This window comes from Chanodichthys erythropterus, chromosome 1, assembly GCF_024489055.1.
Source record: "Chanodichthys erythropterus isolate Z2021 chromosome 1, ASM2448905v1, whole genome shotgun sequence".
In the NCBI taxonomy this organism is placed as follows: Eukaryota; Metazoa; Chordata; class Actinopteri; order Cypriniformes; family Xenocyprididae; genus Chanodichthys; species Chanodichthys erythropterus.
In genome coordinates, this window is record NC_090221.1 from 8,888,521 (window position 1) to 8,906,699 (window position 18,179).

The 18,179-nt window shown below is 37.2% G+C and overlaps 1 protein-coding gene across 1 annotated transcript; it reads left to right on the plus strand.

Moving 5' to 3' along the window:
• Window positions 1–5,885: 5,885 nt before the first annotated feature.
• Window positions 5,886–8,948, plus strand: zic6 (zic family member 6). Its single transcript, XM_067373713.1, has 2 exons — window positions 5,886–6,846; window positions 8,332–8,948. The coding sequence occupies exons 1-2, from the start codon at window positions 5,886–5,888 to the stop codon at window positions 8,946–8,948; spliced, it is 1,578 nt and encodes a 525-aa protein (XP_067229814.1).
• Window positions 8,949–18,179: the final 9,231 nt, after the last annotated feature.

An 18,179-nucleotide genomic window follows, 5' to 3' on the forward strand; every position in this document is an offset into this window, starting at 1 on the left:
TGGGCTCAATCGAGAAAAAGCAAGCCAAAAAGAAAAGAAAAAAAACGTGAGAAACCCCAGGTTAGTGGAGTGAAGTGGGTAACGGTAAACTGAGCACAATTTCACGTAAGCTTGAATAAAGAAATCTTGAATTGAAAAACGAAATGATAATCCCGGGTCTCGGTAAACGGGAGAAAAACTCCCGTAACTGGGATCCGTGAGAAAGAGGATCAAACTTCCCCCCCTTTCCAGACGAATGATGTCCTTGGACTGATAAAGTCAATCACTCACTCCTTGCACATAAATGAGCTCGGGAGGCAGCTCTACGCTGTCCAATGAAAGGACAGCGCTTTCTTAGTCACGTGACGGATAAGAAGGGCGATAATTGGCTGCATGTTCGTTGATTGGCAAGGTTTAGTATTGAAAATGGCAGTTTGTTTCAGTGAGTAGATTTGATTGGTTGCTGTTGGCATTATTTGCAGGTAAAGGAACGGGACTTTATTTCGGTTCAGTAAGAAAGGCTTGTTTATTTGCCGAGCTTAGCATGTCAGCTGTTCCCAAAGTTACATAAACTTTCAGGATTTTCTTGGCAATTTGTTTCTCAAAATAGCTTAAACTTAAAATAAACCGAATCTCTTTAAAAATAAAGACTTAAAAGAAAAGGGGGAAAAGTGACTTAGTATAGTATAAATGTGTGTGTGTGTGTGTAGGCAGGGGGAGGGGGGATTAATTAAGATAAATAATTTGTTATCTATCTATCTATCTATCTATCTATCTATCTATCTATCTATCTATCTATCTATCTATCTATCTATCTATCTATCTATCTATCTATCTATCTATCTATCTATCTATCTATCTATCTATCTATCTAATATGTACATTTATGCATCCATAGAGTTCCATGCATAGAGTTCTGAATTTCTTGAATCCGTAAGATAGTGAAACATATACACTACTACAGAGTGTAGAACCCAAGAATAAGAGAGAAATAAATATGTTGATAATTATGTTATGCCGAGGATTTTTTTTCACGGCGCCAAAAATTCTTGCTATTGAGGAAGTTTCGAAGGGTTGCTGGTTACTCGCTGCAGGACACTTAAAATCTGATCAAGTTCAGAGACGCGATGAGTGTTTCAAGCAGCGCTTTTTATACCTCCAAGCCATTTCACGTTCCCTCTCCCCTTCAATCTCTCCTCGAAAGGAGCTTCCTTTTATATTTTAGAGATTAAATAAAAAAATCTTTAAATGAGACCCTCATTCTGGTCCTCAGCTACCACGCTTTCACTTTCAGCACATTTTCTACGAGGGAAAAAACGTATATTAGGCCTTGTCTAGTTAAAGGTGAGTGATTTATTTTTCAGTAGATGCATTATAAAAGTGCCCTGTTGATCAGTTTCATGTTGTATTTAGGTAATATACTAAACCGTGCCTGTTTTAGAAAAAATATTATATTTTTTCTAATAAATACATTTTTAATAAAATGCAGTAGCCTATGAATATTTAATGGTTATTTGTCTTGTCATTAGAATAGCATATGCATTTCACTTTTGTCTCTCCAAAGATTTTTACTAATATATATATATATATATATATATATATATATATATATATATATATATATATATATATATATATATATATATATATATATATAATATGCGCCTAAAAACACACAAGTTTTAAAGGGGATTGCTAGCGAAATAGATATCCAGCAAGCTCTATCCCCCTCCTTTTTGCTATGTCTTGTTCTTTCTTCCCTCTTTCTTACTCTCCCTTTCGTACACGAGCACACATGTGAGTATTCTGTAGCGCCGGATAGATTTACGGCGACTTTTTATTTATTTTATTTTTTTTTAAGTTTTCACTTTCTGCAGTCATATAGGCTACGGTTTCTTTACTTTCCACTCTAGATGTAGGCCTATAGTTTGTCTGTTTAAATGTGGACGTAGCCTACTTAATACATTATGTGACATATTCATTTCCGGGCGTGGCTAGGAAATAGCTAAGTTCTTAAGGACGTTCTTTGCTTTCTCTGTGCACGGAATTGTTCAGTTACTTCACTTAACTTCTTTACGGCACTAGGCTATAGCTCTGATGCCAACCAAAAGGCGAATGAGGGCAAGATGCGCTTTTAACTAAAGGGGGGCCTCGTGCGTTATTTTACTTTGGACCACAGAAAATTAAAGGGACTTATATAGGCCTATAATTGCACCGATTATTTGAGTTAAATTACGTTTCGTCAAAAATAATGCGATAATTCTATATCACCTGCCCCCTTGACTAGACCAGGCATTCATACTTTTTAGTTAGAGCAGAATTACCTGGAAACAACTTCACACTGAATTCTTATAGGTGGTTATTCGTGCTAAACAATTATCAATAATATTATATAAATCATAGAATCGTTGATAATTATTGATGTACTGCTATAGTTCATGTCCTGTTGATTAATTTTCCAGTTGTCAATCTCACATTAAATTTATTTAATTTATATAAAAAAAGGCTACATAAAAACAAACTAGCAATACATTTTTTTTTTTTTTTTTTTTTAAATGTCTCTGCTTAGCTAGGCTACCTACCAATTCGTCATCCTTTCTTTTAGGGAAATTATTTTATTTAATAGTTTAATTTTATATATTATTTTTGTGGTTTATAATAAGATTCTTCCCCTGAGACATTAGCTGTGTTTCTTTCTGTGTGTTTTTGCGGACATGTTGTTTTATATGATTTTCCGTATATAGCAAAAGTCTTTAGCCTGTTTTCTGTTAGCTTTGTGGAGGAGTGAGTCTATTTATCTCAAAAACCTAATCAGAACTAAGTAATGAGATAACTGTGGCACCTTCCATTAGCATGTCTATATAAAATTTATTAACTTTGTTTAGCATAAATGACTATAAATTAAATTTGTCGAGGCGTCACGCATCTACTTATTAGTAAATGCAAAATTCCCTTACCAGGATTGATGGTTGTTCTATGCCGAACCCCAAAAATAATAATAATTATAAAAAAAGTATTTTAGGTATGGAGTGTGTGTGTGTGTGTGTGTGTGTGTGTGTGTGTGTGTGTGTGTGTGTGTGTCGTGCTTTTTGCTTAGGTCTATATCTTACAGCTTGGTTATAGGCTATCACTATCAGTTTGTCTATTCTCGACTTTTAGCCCTGAACTTGTTAAGCTAAACACTGCAACGGGGAAAACTTTCTGTAGCTTTCAACCCAATAGTGTATATTAAGTTAGAATTTATTACCATATTTTACTTGATGTGGAAATGAAGATAAAGCTACATTGTATTTGTAGCCTGATTACAAAGTAAACCCAGGCCTAATGCAGGTATGCAAGGAAGAGAAGCAGTTTACATTTTTGCAAATGTACTTATGGTATATTTAGATAAAGCATATATAATTTTGTTTCATAATAAGCTCACCTCTCTACTATTGGGTATGTAGCTTGTGCACTGTGGGTAGCAAAGACCAGTCTGTGACCTTTGTGAACTATAGATATGTCATTTAGTGACCATTAGCCTACAAATTGATGGAGCACAAAAAAGCAATATATAGTGTTCTACTACCTACTCACCTTTCTCTTAAGATCATTAGTTTCTTCTTTATGTACCCCTCTCTCTCTCTTTCTCTCATTTAAATATTCTTGCACTGACCCATTTATTGGCCAGTGAAAGTTGTATATGTAAGGAAAATCTGTAGAAATGCCTTTTGTCTTTTCTAGTAATGAAGAAAAAAAGAAAGAAATGAATAAGAAGACTAATCAGGAAGAGTTGCTGCATTGTGTGGGAGAAGACTGTTTTGTTGCACAAAATAATATGTCACTTTTATGGTTATATCATGGTCAGGGCCATTTATCTGAAAACTGTATTACGACTAGTTATATATAAAATTGCATATAAAAGTAAACAGTTCTGTTTTTCCTATTCTTGTATTATGTTTGATTTGACTCTGTTAATGTAGTGACAACAATGCTTTTTTTGACTGTTAATTATGCCTTAATTTTGACTGTTGTGAATACAGTTACTGTAACCTCAGTAAATATTGTTGTCTTGTAATGTTTACTCTATCCAAGAACTTCATGTGTGGGAAGAATTATATCAGTAAATAACCCAAGCTTGTGCCCACTCAAAGGGGGGAGGGGGGGCACAGTCTTCAGAAGAAGTATATTAATTTCTTTCTTGATTTCAAAATGTTGTGAAGTGAGCAATCAGAATGTATAATCAAAGATATTTTTGAGATTCTAAAACTTAATTCACATAATTAAATTCTGTTCTTAACATTTTGTGTGGTTATTTAAACATGTTTGAATGGGCTCTTTTACCAGGTATTCAATTTGATGTCCACACACTGTTGCTGTCATTCTTAAAGCATTTTAGTTAATAATTTGTGGTGAGAATACACCACAATCCTGTTTTCATTTTTGTCAGTTTTATATTGACAGGTGCAAAGTAACTGGATAAATTTCTTCCTAAATTGACACCAGATCATCTGGGGGTTGTTAACGTGAATGTGTGAAACTTTTTATCATTCTTTTAATCTCAAAAGTCAGAAGTCTATTAACTCTTGCATATTACATGTCTAAATAACGTTATATTTAGCTATTATGCGATATTATTTAACTCCGTAGCTTGGCCTAAAGCTAATTTATGTATTTTTAAAATCATATTTGCTTGTATATTTAATAATGAATTAATATTCGTTGATTTTTATTACTAATGCATGTAATGTATCTATTCATTTAAATAATAATAATAATAATAAAATGATCTGTTAATGTTATCACAGATTTGCAACTCCAGAAAAATGTCTGATAAATATGCACGCCTAAGTAAATTCCATAAAATGCATCTCTCCTTCCCTAAACAAACTAAATAAATTAAGCTAACCGACCAACACATTGAGAAGGATACTTTACAATATGGGATATAATAATAATAAATAAATAATAATTTTTAACCATTTTTTTTTCACGTTTACCTCTTTGCATTAAAAATGACAAACGGAGTAAAACAATCTAGATTCTATGTTCCATTTACCTTTACCTGCAATAAGCAAGTGCCATATTTATCTGCCAGTAAAATTATAGACGCTCAACTGGCTTGCTATAACATGCTGCAAAAATGTATTTTTGGTGGTAAAAAAAAAAGAAAGAAAAAAAGAAATTGTGTCCATCAACAACACCGGTATTATGGACCGAGTATTTCCCAAGTATATTCTATTTAATTAAACTTAAATCACAATATGAAATGGTAATACAGACATTCACAGTTGCCTGAATTAGAGAGACTTGTGGCTTGAAAGAGAATTTTGATTTGGTTTCTTAACTCCTGTATTTCTATTCGATGTTGAAATCACACAGCTGCATAGCATTCGCAGCTCAGACGTTCTAATAATTCATATACGTGTAATTTAAACATTTCGATATTTTAGCCAACACTCTGGCGCATTTAAGTCACATATGAGCCAATATGTGGCAGTGCGCGAGCGGCACATATCAAAGCATTTTCACTGAGATATTTGAAAACGGAGTCGTGTGGTGAACGCCTGCGTGTCCCTTTTAAAACAAATCCAGGGACTGTCAATCATCGCGCATTCCGACCAATCCCAAAGCACCGTTTTTTAAAAGCTGGTTTGCCTGCTGTGCTTTTATATTGCAGTATGGCCTGGTTCGGAGCATTTTACTACCACGGTTATTGCCACAAATCAAGAGGGCAAAGTGAACGGCATGGGACTCACACCAACCTTAACGAACCTTGGTCCGATTCCTGCGTCTGAGAGGTTTACGGGCAATAACTGCACATGCAGATGATACAGCGGGGGAAATGGGGAAGAGTTTTGTAGGTAAATCGTAAACGTGAAAGGTTGGTTGATTTGCCAAACCCTCAGCCAAGCTTGCAACAAAACATGACAAGTCTGTCGCGGTTTAGTGGCTGCCCTCTTTCTTGCGTCAACCCTGGGGAGAGCAATACTGAACCCAGCGTGGTGCTGCCACCTTTGGCAGAGGAGCACATGGGGCACCCCACTGGCAGTTCCTTAAAACTCTGCCCCTCGCAAAATTTGCGAGACTACCACGAGACGAGGGCCAGTGCATATGTTGACCACTCGGTTAGCCATTTTCCAGACACTGGATACATCAGTCATCGCTTAGAACCCAGTCCTAGGGGCATTATCATTGGGACAAATCTGTCAGCAGCAGGCATGCCACCAGTAACTGATCAGCTGGCACCGAGACCTAACCAACATGGCAATATTGGTAGGTACCGTGACCTCCACAGCTATAGGGATGGCAGGAGCCACTCGTTCTTCAGCACGTATCAAGAGCAGGCCCATGGCTCGTCAGACGCAACTCGAGATCTCAGCAGCCAAATGATGTTGGGTCTTCCCGGAGATCTTCTCTCACGAACGCACCCGTATGGGCAGTCGGTCAATGGCCCCAGGGCCAACAGCCAGCAGCTAGTCACTCAGTTCTTGGAGTTCTATAAGCCTCTGAACATGGCCATGCAACGAGGAGGGGGTGACGCCTTCCTCAGGTGCTCCAGGCAGAACCCAAAGCACGAGCTGGTGTGCAAGTGGAGTGACGGCCAAGAAGGCACTGGCAAGCCGCCCTGCGCCAGGAGTTTTGGGACCATGTATGAGCTCGTCACCCATGTGACGGTTGAGCATGTCGGAGGACCGGAGCACTCTGACTACGTTTGTCACTGGGAGAACTGCCCAAGAGACAGAAAGCCCTTCAAAGCCAAATACAAGCTCGTCAACCACGTCAGAGTGCACACTGGAGAAAAGCCCTTTCCCTGCCCTTTTCATGGATGTGAAAAAGTTTTTGCCAGATCCGAAAACCTCAAGATACACAAGAGAACGCATACAGGTTAGTTAAATAATAATGATAATAATAATAATAATAATAACAATAATAATAATAATATCAATACTAATAATAATAATATAGGCTTCAGACTTATGGAATTGTTTCGAAATTTTTTTCGGAGTGTTTTAGGCTACTTAACATTGTTCCAAACACAAAGTCAGATAATGAAGGAAAGAATAACTCGATAAATCATGTTGTTTGATTATTTGTTCCCAAAGTAACGTTATAAAATAGTCTACGGTAATATTTTTAAAATTATTTTTTTCTGTAGCCTACATAAACACGGATTTTGACACTGGCGTTCATCATGTTTAATTAATTTTCAAAATGTTTCGACATAGTATAAATGAGTGTAGATTTTTGTACACAATAGAATTTAATTTTCTTCAGCCTATGCAACGCTTTAATTTGGGCGGCGATTAAAGCATTTTTGTATATCAAATGTAGCCTTTTGTTTTATCCATCCTTTGTTGTTCGTTTTAGTGGAATGCTTTTTGATTTCGTTTTTAGAAACTTTCGTGCTGGTAAAAATCAGTCCACAGGCCAGTTGTTTGGGTGCCTCTCATTCATGCAGTGAAAATAAATAATAAATTCCGGGGCACCGGAGAGCTGTGACGTAACGTTTACGCAAGGCGCAGCTGAAATATCTGCTATGGTAGAGTGCACCCGCTCGTGCATCGCACCGCAAGCTTTGAGACCACTACACTTGAAACTGACGTCACATTAATCCTTAGAATATTATGATCTATAAAAACTACCCCCTTTTTTAATTATTATTCATATTATTTAACCATAAGTTATGGTTTAGCCCATATGAAAATGATGTATCGATTATCGATTATTAAAGCCATATAGTTAACTTTTTCTTTACTAGAAATCAATTAAAATAGTAATTAATCTTTGACTCAATGCATATAATAATATGAATGAGGTCGACTAACGGACTATGCATATTAAGAATTATTATTGTTCACTGAAGGCATTTAAGTAGAATTTGAAAATGAATCACTGACACAATTCCATAAATTACTTAGAAGCCAACAGTTGGTTATTGCTTAATTCAACTTGTGATATTAAGCTGATTGTTCTTAATTTAATTTTTCTTATGTATAACTGAAATGAATTTGAGGTGAGCTAGCCTAGCTATATGCATTTGCGGTTCAACATTAAATTAAGCTAATGCTAAGTCTGTTTGCTAATGTGAGTCATTATTTTAAAAGTAGCAGCCATTGCATGGAAACAGCTGAATTAAAAAATACCACTTTTTAAGAATAAGGGAAAAAATAAGGCTTAATTTCGATTTATCACATTTTGCATGCACAAGAGTGTTATCTAAACAAAGTTTAGTTTCATGTGTGGAGCAGCACACTTGGTACAACATCCTGCATAACACATCTTATGACACCATGCACTCAGAACTGATGAGCCATGGTTGACTGTACATCCCACCCGTAACTCGCGTTTCCCCCTCCTCTGCCCGTTTAGGTGAGAAACCGTTTAAATGTGAGTTTGAGGGCTGCAATCGGAGATTTGCAAACAGCAGTGACCGGAAGAAGCATTCTCACGTTCACTCCAGCGATAAACCCTACACGTGCAAGGTCAGAGGCTGTGAAAAATGTTACACACATCCCAGCTCCTTGCGTAAACACATGAAACTCCATTGCAAGGCCTACATTGCCAAAATCGGCGAAGACGACGAGCACCTTGTAGAAGCCAGGTCTCCTGAGGTGGCAGAACAGCAAGACACACCCGCCTCTACCACAGTGACGCGAACGATGACGACCCCCTCCCAAGAGACTCTGTCTCCTGAGACGCGAAATGAGTCGACTATGAGGTCACGTTTCCATCACACTTATGAAAACAGTTTGGACTATACGGCGCACAGGCCACAGTCCCTTTTGGACCCTCTGTTGCTACAACGGGGCAGTTACAGACCCGAATCTGTACAATACTCATGCAACCAACCAAGCCATACGTTCGCACCTAGCCATAGAACTTTTACGTCCAACTCACCTTTTCAAAAAAGTCTGGTAAATGGCTGGTACACATGTCATAGCGCCGTGGACACCTTTTCACCCAAACACTGTAACAGTGATTTATAATGTCTGTAATTCGGGCTTGTACTCGGCGTGTTAACACTAGCACTACCGGAATTCCATAACTACTAGAACTGCCAATAGCGGTCATTTTGACTGTTCATACCAGACAGCAGTGAATGTCATTTTTTTCATGTTATATTTACTTCAAAGCTTCTATGGTCATGTTTAATGAAAAATGTGGGGTAATTTAAGCATACATAATATAATATGTTCGTGATATTATTGTGTAAGAGCTACTAGACCTCCCACAAAAGTGCATGCCGCAATTTGCTTTCTGCAATTTGCATCCGGCAAGCTGGAGATCAAAGTTTTTCACCGCAGTTAAAATGTTGTTTTTGAAAGTCAAAATGTCAACAAATATAAAATGAAGCAGAATATTTCGTTAGATAAAAACATATTGTGAATTTTGGAAATGATTACATCTGTCTTTATTCAATACATTTTGACTTTTGGAGTTTACAATGCTTTAGCATTATCGGAAATGTTTGGACCACACGAATCGGAAACAATTTTATGCAGCCTCTAATGAAATCTAGAATGAATAAATAGTTCTGTTATATTAGGACTCAGAACCTCAGAATCAGTGTCAGACGAACTGTCAAGAGACCAAGAGACATCGCTCTCTGCTCCTCCATCAGACTCTGCATCATCAATGTTCTCAAGCAAGGATAAAACCTCAGTGACAGTCATTTTCTTTCTTGTTGCCATTTTGACGGTAAAGCTAAGTTTTAGCTTATCAAAAGCATACAAAACTGCCAGAGAAAGGTTGCTAGGCAACAGCTACGCACATCTTTAACCGCGGGAAAAAGCGCTGAGGAGATACGCCTGCAATATGTGCGGTCAAATTGACCGCTATGGCCATTCAAGGTAGAAATACTCAGAACTCTTTTGTGTTTTGAAATTTTAATAAAATAACAATGTTAAAATAAAATTTACATTAATTTAAGAAAAGTCATGGAACTGTAGTTATATGGGTTTTATTTCAACAAAGTTATTACATTGCAAATCTTTAAAACGGTCAAAATGACTGCCTTGGTAGTTCTAGTGTTAAAGCACTGACGGATGACAGCCGAAGGGTTCCTCCTCATGTAAAATTGTCCCACAGGCTTACTAAATAGGCAATTTGTTACTGTGAGCTATATCTGTTGTACTTTATGTTCTTGTATTGGTGAGACGTCGTTGAATGTTCCTAAACTGTAAATAGCTTAATTAACACTTGTCTAAATATCTATAAAAGTATTGATACGCTGCCACAATAGTCATATATCAAATATAAAATATCTGCAAACAAGATACCCACAGATGGAGTAGAATATAATTCGAAGTAATAAAATAAGTTATTTCTGCACAGGAAAAAAATGGCGTATTATTTCGAGGTTCTGTAGAGGCAGGGCCTCCGTATGTGTTGTACAGTGGAAATTTATCTCTTGAAAAGTTATTCATGAAGTTAATAACATGTGAATCTCTTTTGTAAAGTACATGAATTTTATATGTATTTTCTGTCACCGCTTAAATGTAGGTCGCAGGTTATTAGAATTAAAAAGTATCGTTTGTCTTGATGTGATGTGTGAAGGTGAACTCATCGGTGGACGCGGCCTTTAAGATTATGTTAAGATTTTCTCACCACACCACTACTGAGTTTATTTTATACTTCAATAATTCTGTGGCGATTATTACAGACATCAGTTCCCTTCATGAGAATTGTTTAATTAAGATTGTACTGTATATACTGTACAATTAATTATGCATTCAAAGTTTCATTAAAGTATCTCTATTCTCTTTGATCAGGCGTGTGATTTAAATCTATGCTTCTCAAAGGAAACGTGCGTGATTTCGGTATAAGCTTTTGGATTTTATCTGCATACGTGCCTGTTAATTTTACGAATACCACATACGTGTTTAGGTTTTTTGGAATAAAGTAAAAATAAATAAATAAATAAAACAGAGAAAAGTAAAGAAATGAAATGAAAAGAAAAAGAAAAGAAAAAATTATATACTTTTGTGACTTTCAAACTTGTGTGTGCAGTGTCCAAAATATTTATTTTGAGAAAGAAATTGTTTTCATTGAAGACGATTTAGCGGCCAAAGTCACCTCAAATGAACTCCAGCAGGTGCCCATTTTATCGCCATTTTCTTGTCAGTTTAACTCTCTGGATCCTTTTATGCGAACTGCGTTACGATAATATAATTTAATATTAACTTTATTGCTATATAAATGCAGTGCAATATGACAGGGCATGAATAAGGTGTGAGCGAGGATATACAGGCCTTGTACTTATGATCGCACTCTGCAGCGAAAAGCCAACCTGCACTTACTTAAGTTGCTTAATATACGAATGTGTAGGTTTTCGGTAGACTTCAGCTTTTTACTTATCGTACAAGAACTGAAAATGAGCGCAAATCATGTACACATCGGCTGTAATCTCACTTCTGTTGTTAATAACAAAATGACAGAATTGGAAAAAATAAGCAACACAAGTTTGGTGGTGATGAATGAAATGTTAGGTTAATGCAGAAGGTACCACATACTGAAACCCAAATTGTTAGCCTGAGGTCCACAACACTTTCAGTACACCAGTTGCATAACCAAATTGCTATTGCATATTTTCCATTTTGTCCTCAGTAGTTTGTTACTGTCCCCATTTTTTTCAATTGATTCGATATTTTGAAAAAATCTGAACACTTGAACTGTAATGCTGTAAAGGCTGGAAAAATAAAACTTGGGGCCTTCGGTAGTGGTCTACTGTTGAATATTGAGTTGCAACTGTTGTCATAAGGTTTGTTATATAACTATTGTTATATACTCATATAGCTTGCACTTATAGACTATTTTATGCACTAGTTTTGCCAGGATTTTTGTGGGTGTGTGTATGGTGTTGTGAAGTGGTAGAGAGAGGGTAGGGTGTGAAGCAGCTAAAACTAATGACCGGGATGTATTGCATTTTAAAAGACTCATTTCTTTCCTGGTTGGTTATTACAATAATACATTTCATTCATAGTTTAAGCGCCAAGGTGCCTCAGGCACCAATCATTATAACCTACTTATAGAGAGAAACTGGTGAAAAATCGGGTGACCAAATAATACAGCGAAACTGTGTTTTTGGGACTATTTAAGGCATGAGAAAAAGAGACTCTTGGTTTAACTGGATAAGGGGCTACCAAAGCTTTTGACCATGTAGGGCTTCTAACATATTTTTCAGTTTATTCACTATTGTGAATAACCTTAGAAAGGTCATAGGGCAAATGTAAATTCTCCTCTCCACTGAAACCTCATACCATCAGTGCCAGACTGATGCGATATGTTCAAAGCATGTTGTTGTGAATGTGAGGTTTGCAAGAAATTTGCATTTTTATTTTAAATACTGCTGGATCATTGAGAGACAGGAAATTGAAAAGAGAGAACAGGAAGTTGTAGTATTTGCGACAAAGTTTGATGCTGTTTATATCGTTTTGAGGAGATATTTCCAAATTTACAATATAAAAGTTGTGTTAATAATTGTATTGTCATTAGAGAGGATGTTTAATTAATGTGGTGTGTAGATCAAATGCTGTGTAAAAACACGTCATAATTCATACAAACTGATCCTGTCTTCTATAAAATTATACCTATCCAAACGTTAGTATGTTAAATCTGTTTTGAGTAATTGCAATCATAAAAATTATTACCTTGATCGTCTTGTGTACCTTAATCTCACTTGTTTCCAGCACAAATAAAATGTGTAGTGTGTATTATTTTGAAATGCACAAAAATATTGTCATTAACAAAACGGCTTCAAAATGAGCTGAGAAATGTAGCTGAATACAACTGAAATCACATTATTGATCACATTTAAAAAAAAAAAAAATTTTAGCATTTCTTTTAGAATTATTTTATTTTTGACGTGTTTCTAGTAATAGATCATTTGCTCTCTAATTTGTCCATTTTGACATTTTTCTTCCTCAAACTATCCTGTGATTGAAATCAATTGATAAAACTGTATGTATACTATCGTACACTTCCTTTGTAACCTCACAGTATTATGCTGAACTCCTCCTTAGCTTAATTTTTACACTCTTGCAGTTCCATAGTGCTACATGCAATCTATGCTAGCACTTTTACTGTCCTGTTCTGCTTGAATATATGCTATGTACTTATTACCCAGTTATTGTAATTACTATAATAAGTAGTACCGACTCTGAATCTACCCCTAAACCTAACCTTAACCCATGTTGTTACCTTATATTACTGGTCATTTCTTAGGTAAAAACTGTAAAATGTAGTCCAACCCAATCTACTTAAAAAATTTAAAGCGAATGTCATTTTTAAATACTTTCATCTGAAATCTTAATTTAGTTTAATTTCATTTAAAACAGCAAGTTTTCCTTTTTTATATATATAAACAAAACAAACTGTTTGGTTTTCATTTCCCTGCATTATAGGTTCACTCGCTTTCAGGAGGATTATTACATGAAAATATCCCAGAATAAGCATCTTTTTTTAGTCTGTTCCGTTTTTACTTTGTTTAGCATGTGCAGTGATGATGTGCAATTTCATCCGTCAGAATTTAGTTCTCCCTCTTAAACTCCTTTAATATCTGTTGTTAATCTTTGCTTTGCCAATAGTATTGTATGGAACAATGACATTTCTATCTGGATGACCACACCCTTTAGCTGATTTTTAATAAGGTTACTTTACTGTGAATGAGATGATTCCTCTCACCAGTTTGTCGCTGATACTCTCTATCACTTTCTGCTTTCTGCCTAGCAACAAGGATGTATGGCGAAGGTTAGTTCGCATTTTTGTCTATAATATGCGACAGCTTAGAGTATCTTCAACTTTTTTATGCATCTACACACTCTATACTTTACTGTTACATATAGTGTGTCATAGACTCCTTTACCATTGCATCCTCAAAGCGTGACCAGGACTATATGATCTCAATGTCTGCTGCGTTCCACCTGCTCAAAATGACACATCTAGCAGGAGCAGTGTGAAGTTGCGTCAGCCTGGTGAGGGGGTGGTGGCTGTGCAGGCCGATGGGGTGTGATTTTAATTGGATTCCTGCCTTTTCCAGTCGTCCCCAGGTCAAGCCAGTGGTGTTGGTGCTCCCTGACTTGGGCTTCTTTTCATCCCAACCCCCTCCTGTACATAGCAGCCCACTTTTCCACTCTCTCATCTGCTGCTCTGCCTGTGCTCCTGGCTTTCCTCTTCTCCCATGACTCCCTTATACCGGCCCCTTAATCTGTGCGGTAGTGTGGTCCTGTGTCAGGTGGGTGCCACAATGTTTTATGAACATCAATTCACAAAACTCACCTTATTTGATCTTCTGTTCTTCAGATCGTTTACAGAATCGCCATCGTCCACTCATACACTCTAGCTCTCTGTCGCCTTTTTCGGCCGTCCTACGTTCTCTTCTTAGGCTTGCTTTCATTTATCTCTTTCCAAACAGGGTGTGTTAGGCTTTGAGGGTTTTGGCGTGCACATGCACGCACACGCTCTTCCTGCTTACCCAGTGTGTAATGAGAGTGATTCTACAGACACAGGCAAATTGATTTTAGAGGTGAGGCTATAATGAGGCTATCAAAAACATGACACATGAGAGTCGTACAAGAGGCAGAACTCAGAGATTGTGTTGTCTTTTCAGTTGTCAAGTTTCCTGTGAATCTCTGTGAGATAATTTGTCTCATTTGTTTCCCAGGTTACATTAAGATATGCTTAAGTGCTAACTTGACAATTACCATGTGTAAAGGAAATACTTTAAAGGGTTAGTTCACCCCCCCCCCAAAAAAAGTCATCATGATTTTATTTCTTATGCGGAAGACAAAAGAATATATTTGAAAGTGTTTCAGCTTTTTGCCATTCAATAAAAGGTTTCAAAACAACACTGGACCCTAATGAATTTCAAAAATCAAATATTTTCAAAATGTAATCATTTTTGGGTGAACTAGCCCTTTAATTGTAAGAGAATTTTTTCTTTCTTTTTTTAGATTTTTGCATTTTATCAAAACACATTTGAGATTTGCACTGCTAATGGTGCAGTCAGTTCGGTTGGTTTTCTTTCCCATCTTGATCCGCAGTGCAGTGCTGTCGAGTCAGTGGTGGTGGTGCCAGCCCCCTGTGTAGCTCAGCTGGTACCACAGCTTATTAAATACCCATCTATTCACTTGCCGGACATTCCGTTCTCTTGTCAAACCTCGGCAAGTCCACCAAAATGAGCCTAGTGCCGTTGTGTGTGGGGTTTTTGCTATGAGGCTTTTCCATTGAGCACAGCTGCGGTTTGGGAGTGGAAGCAAACTCCGCCCAGCCCGATATCTAATGCATTTCTGTCTTTTGATGCATTTTTAGGATTGCAATTCACCCCTATGGACGTTTCTTTAAAAACTCTTTTTTTTTTTTTTTGCACCCTCCTTTTCATTCATTATCCATGCCTTACATAAGACATTTCTCTGATGATGGTATCTCAGGGCAGCAGGGAAGACAGTAAAGGCCTCTGCTCAGCCAATCAGCTTGCAGGTGTGGCTTGCGCTGGGTTATCTCGTGGCAATATGCAATAATAGCTGACATGGTCATAGCGACCCATGTTCCAGAGGGGGAAGAACAAAGAGAACCATTCTCTTACCATTAGTCGCTAAATCCACTTTAGCAAGTGTTGTGGATTTGCCCCTTTTGAAAGGGGGCGACTTTGAGGATGGCCCTGACTCTGAGCACCAGTGCTGTGCTTTCAGAAGGGTGACCATGGCCATCACCCAATTCCTCTGATCTCGCTTCCAGATCCTTTTCGGTAAAGATCAACTTGGAGAGCACGTACTGTGTCCTCCACTTCTTGGCAAGGGCATTTTTGGCAGCCTTCATGTATGTGAGAGGCCAGCTGAACATGCTTAAAAAGACACACTGGAGCTTATTTATCCACTCTTACAGTGTCATAGCCTTAACAAAGAGATTTTTAATTTCTCATACATTTTTAAAATGCAAATTAGTTTTTTTTTTTTTTTTTTTTTTTACTACTTCCACCCGCAGCACAGAATCCATCTTGAACGCTTGCAAAAAGTGGCTTTGATCTGAACAGGCTGAGCAGCAGCATCCTTTGGATTTAAGAGACTCACGGACTTAAAGTGAATGTTGTCTTTTTGGTTCCATCAGCACCATCACTTTTCATTAGTAGCAGCAAAATATCGCATTTGAATTTTTAATGAAAAGCATTGTCTTTTATAGTGTGGTTTTGAATCTGGAATCGCACTGATCAGGGTCCAGGGTGTTTCAAAGTAGTGTGTAATAGTGGGTGTTTAATTTTATCTGTAGAAGGATGCATCTGTAATCAATCCTGTGAACTCAACATCTAAAGGAGAGATGGTTCTTCTGATCACTTCCCCAACTGAAGTTCAGCCATCCTCTGAGCCTGAAATTATCGACGCTTTCAAAATAGCACAAGACATGAACTAAGGTATACAGTACCTGACACCGCTTCTGTATTTTTAGCTGAAGTGTATGTCACATGTGCGCATGCTTGGGCCTGTAGGCCAGGTAAAGGGAAAAGAGCGTGTGGACGTCTTTAAGTTGATCTCACTGTTAACCTCACAGCATTACACCAGCACCTTGAGGCCATAGTGAACAGTGATGGATGGTGGAGTGGATAAAGCAGGCTCATGGGGCCAACCAGGGCTCAGCGTTTCTCCCCAAGCTATTTCAATTACAGATTGAGCAAGCGTACTCTCTGTGATGATATGTAGCTTAAAGGCCGTGACATTAATGGTTGGGACAAATCGGATTTGGTTTGGTGCTGACCCGCCACTCTAGGGTGCAGAACTAGATGGAAGAGTGAGGCAGTAAAAAAAAAAAAAAGAGCTTTACTTCAAAATATGCTCTCCCTGTGTTGTACAATAGCACCAGTCAGGAAGCAACAGATATTGTAAACCAACTAGTCAGTCTGCAGACTGTGTAACATACATTTAGCTTAGCAAAACACATAAATATGTATGTCATTTTAATACCTCATTAGCTGGTTTAGCATCAGTCTAGTGCCTGGATCAATTAGGCTTATCGTATTGGCTTTGCAGGACTTTGATTTTAATATTGGTCAGATGATGTTTTTCCCTCTTCAGCATGCTCAAATTGCACTGACAGCTTAATGTATGAAGGTAATTTTGCACTGTGTTTTAAAAAAAGACTAAGAAAGATGTAGCTAAATCATTCACTGGATGAAGCTAAATAAATCCTGGTTTAGATGTATTGATTGGCTTGGGGAACAAAAAATCAGTACACATGAAAGGATTGAATGTATTTCTTAGAATTCTTTAGCCCTACATTAGAGAGGGATAGAACCGAGGTAATTAACACATCCATCACTGGCTTATCCTCTATATCTCCTGCATTAGCATAAACGTGCATTGTAAATGTTGTAAACGTAAATGTAACTCTTGTAATTTTTTTTTCAGTTACATAAGTGTAAGTTATGTAATTTCACTTTATATCTGAAGGGGCTCAACACATCTTAAAAGAATAAAAAGTCATGTCTCATGAAAATGTATGCCGTGATGTGAAGACAGCACACATCCCCTTTGCCTTGAAAGATATCAGGTCACTGCAGTCTCACATTGAGATTGGTGGAGCAGATTCTGGAGGGAGGGGCCCAGAGTGAATAAAGGTGGGCTTTGGTGAAAGGTTCACCCATGTGAGTATTTAAGTGCTGCATGATTTTGCTGCATGGCTTTTACTGCTACAATTACAGCTTGTTAGGGCTCAATGCTTGCCACCTTAGCAACTCCAGTGAGTTAAAGGTCAAGAGATATTTAAAGCCAATTTAACTATGTAGGCATTATGTGAAATCTAAATACATGTTATATACATAGCCATAAAATTTGCATATGCACGTCTTATGGTGATCTTTCTGATTAAGATAACCAATGATTTTGGAAACTAAGTATATTGATAGGTTCATTTCTAACAATGCCTTCTGAACAAGACAGTGTCATTTTTGTTTACAAAGCCTACAAGACAAATAAGAGCTGAATTTAATTAGGCCTGCTTGTGCAGGGCCATATTTCCTTTCAATCAGTTGAAACTAACTCTGTTAATTAATCTTCAGAGCAGTTATTTTCCCCAAATAATTTCCTTAATAGCAGCTGAGTTCCTTAGATCTTTACTCAGCACTGCATATTTTATCTTTATTTTCATTTCCAGTTTTGTTGTTTGTTTTTTTCCTCTCTCTGAAATCCTAGTGACCCACATATTAGATCTACAATGTGAAATGCACTTTG

What these genes read in the sequence shown, in the direction of transcription:
- zic6 (XM_067373713.1), top strand. Translation starts at nt 5,886, where the DNA reads ATGACAAGTCTGTCGCGGTTTAGTGGCTGCCCTCTTTCTTGCGTCAAC. An exon ending in ACACAAGAGAACGCATACAG is followed by an intron (nt 6,847 to 8,331) that starts GTTAGTTAAATA and finishes CTGCCCGTTTAG; the next exon opens with GTGAGAAACCGTTTAAATGT.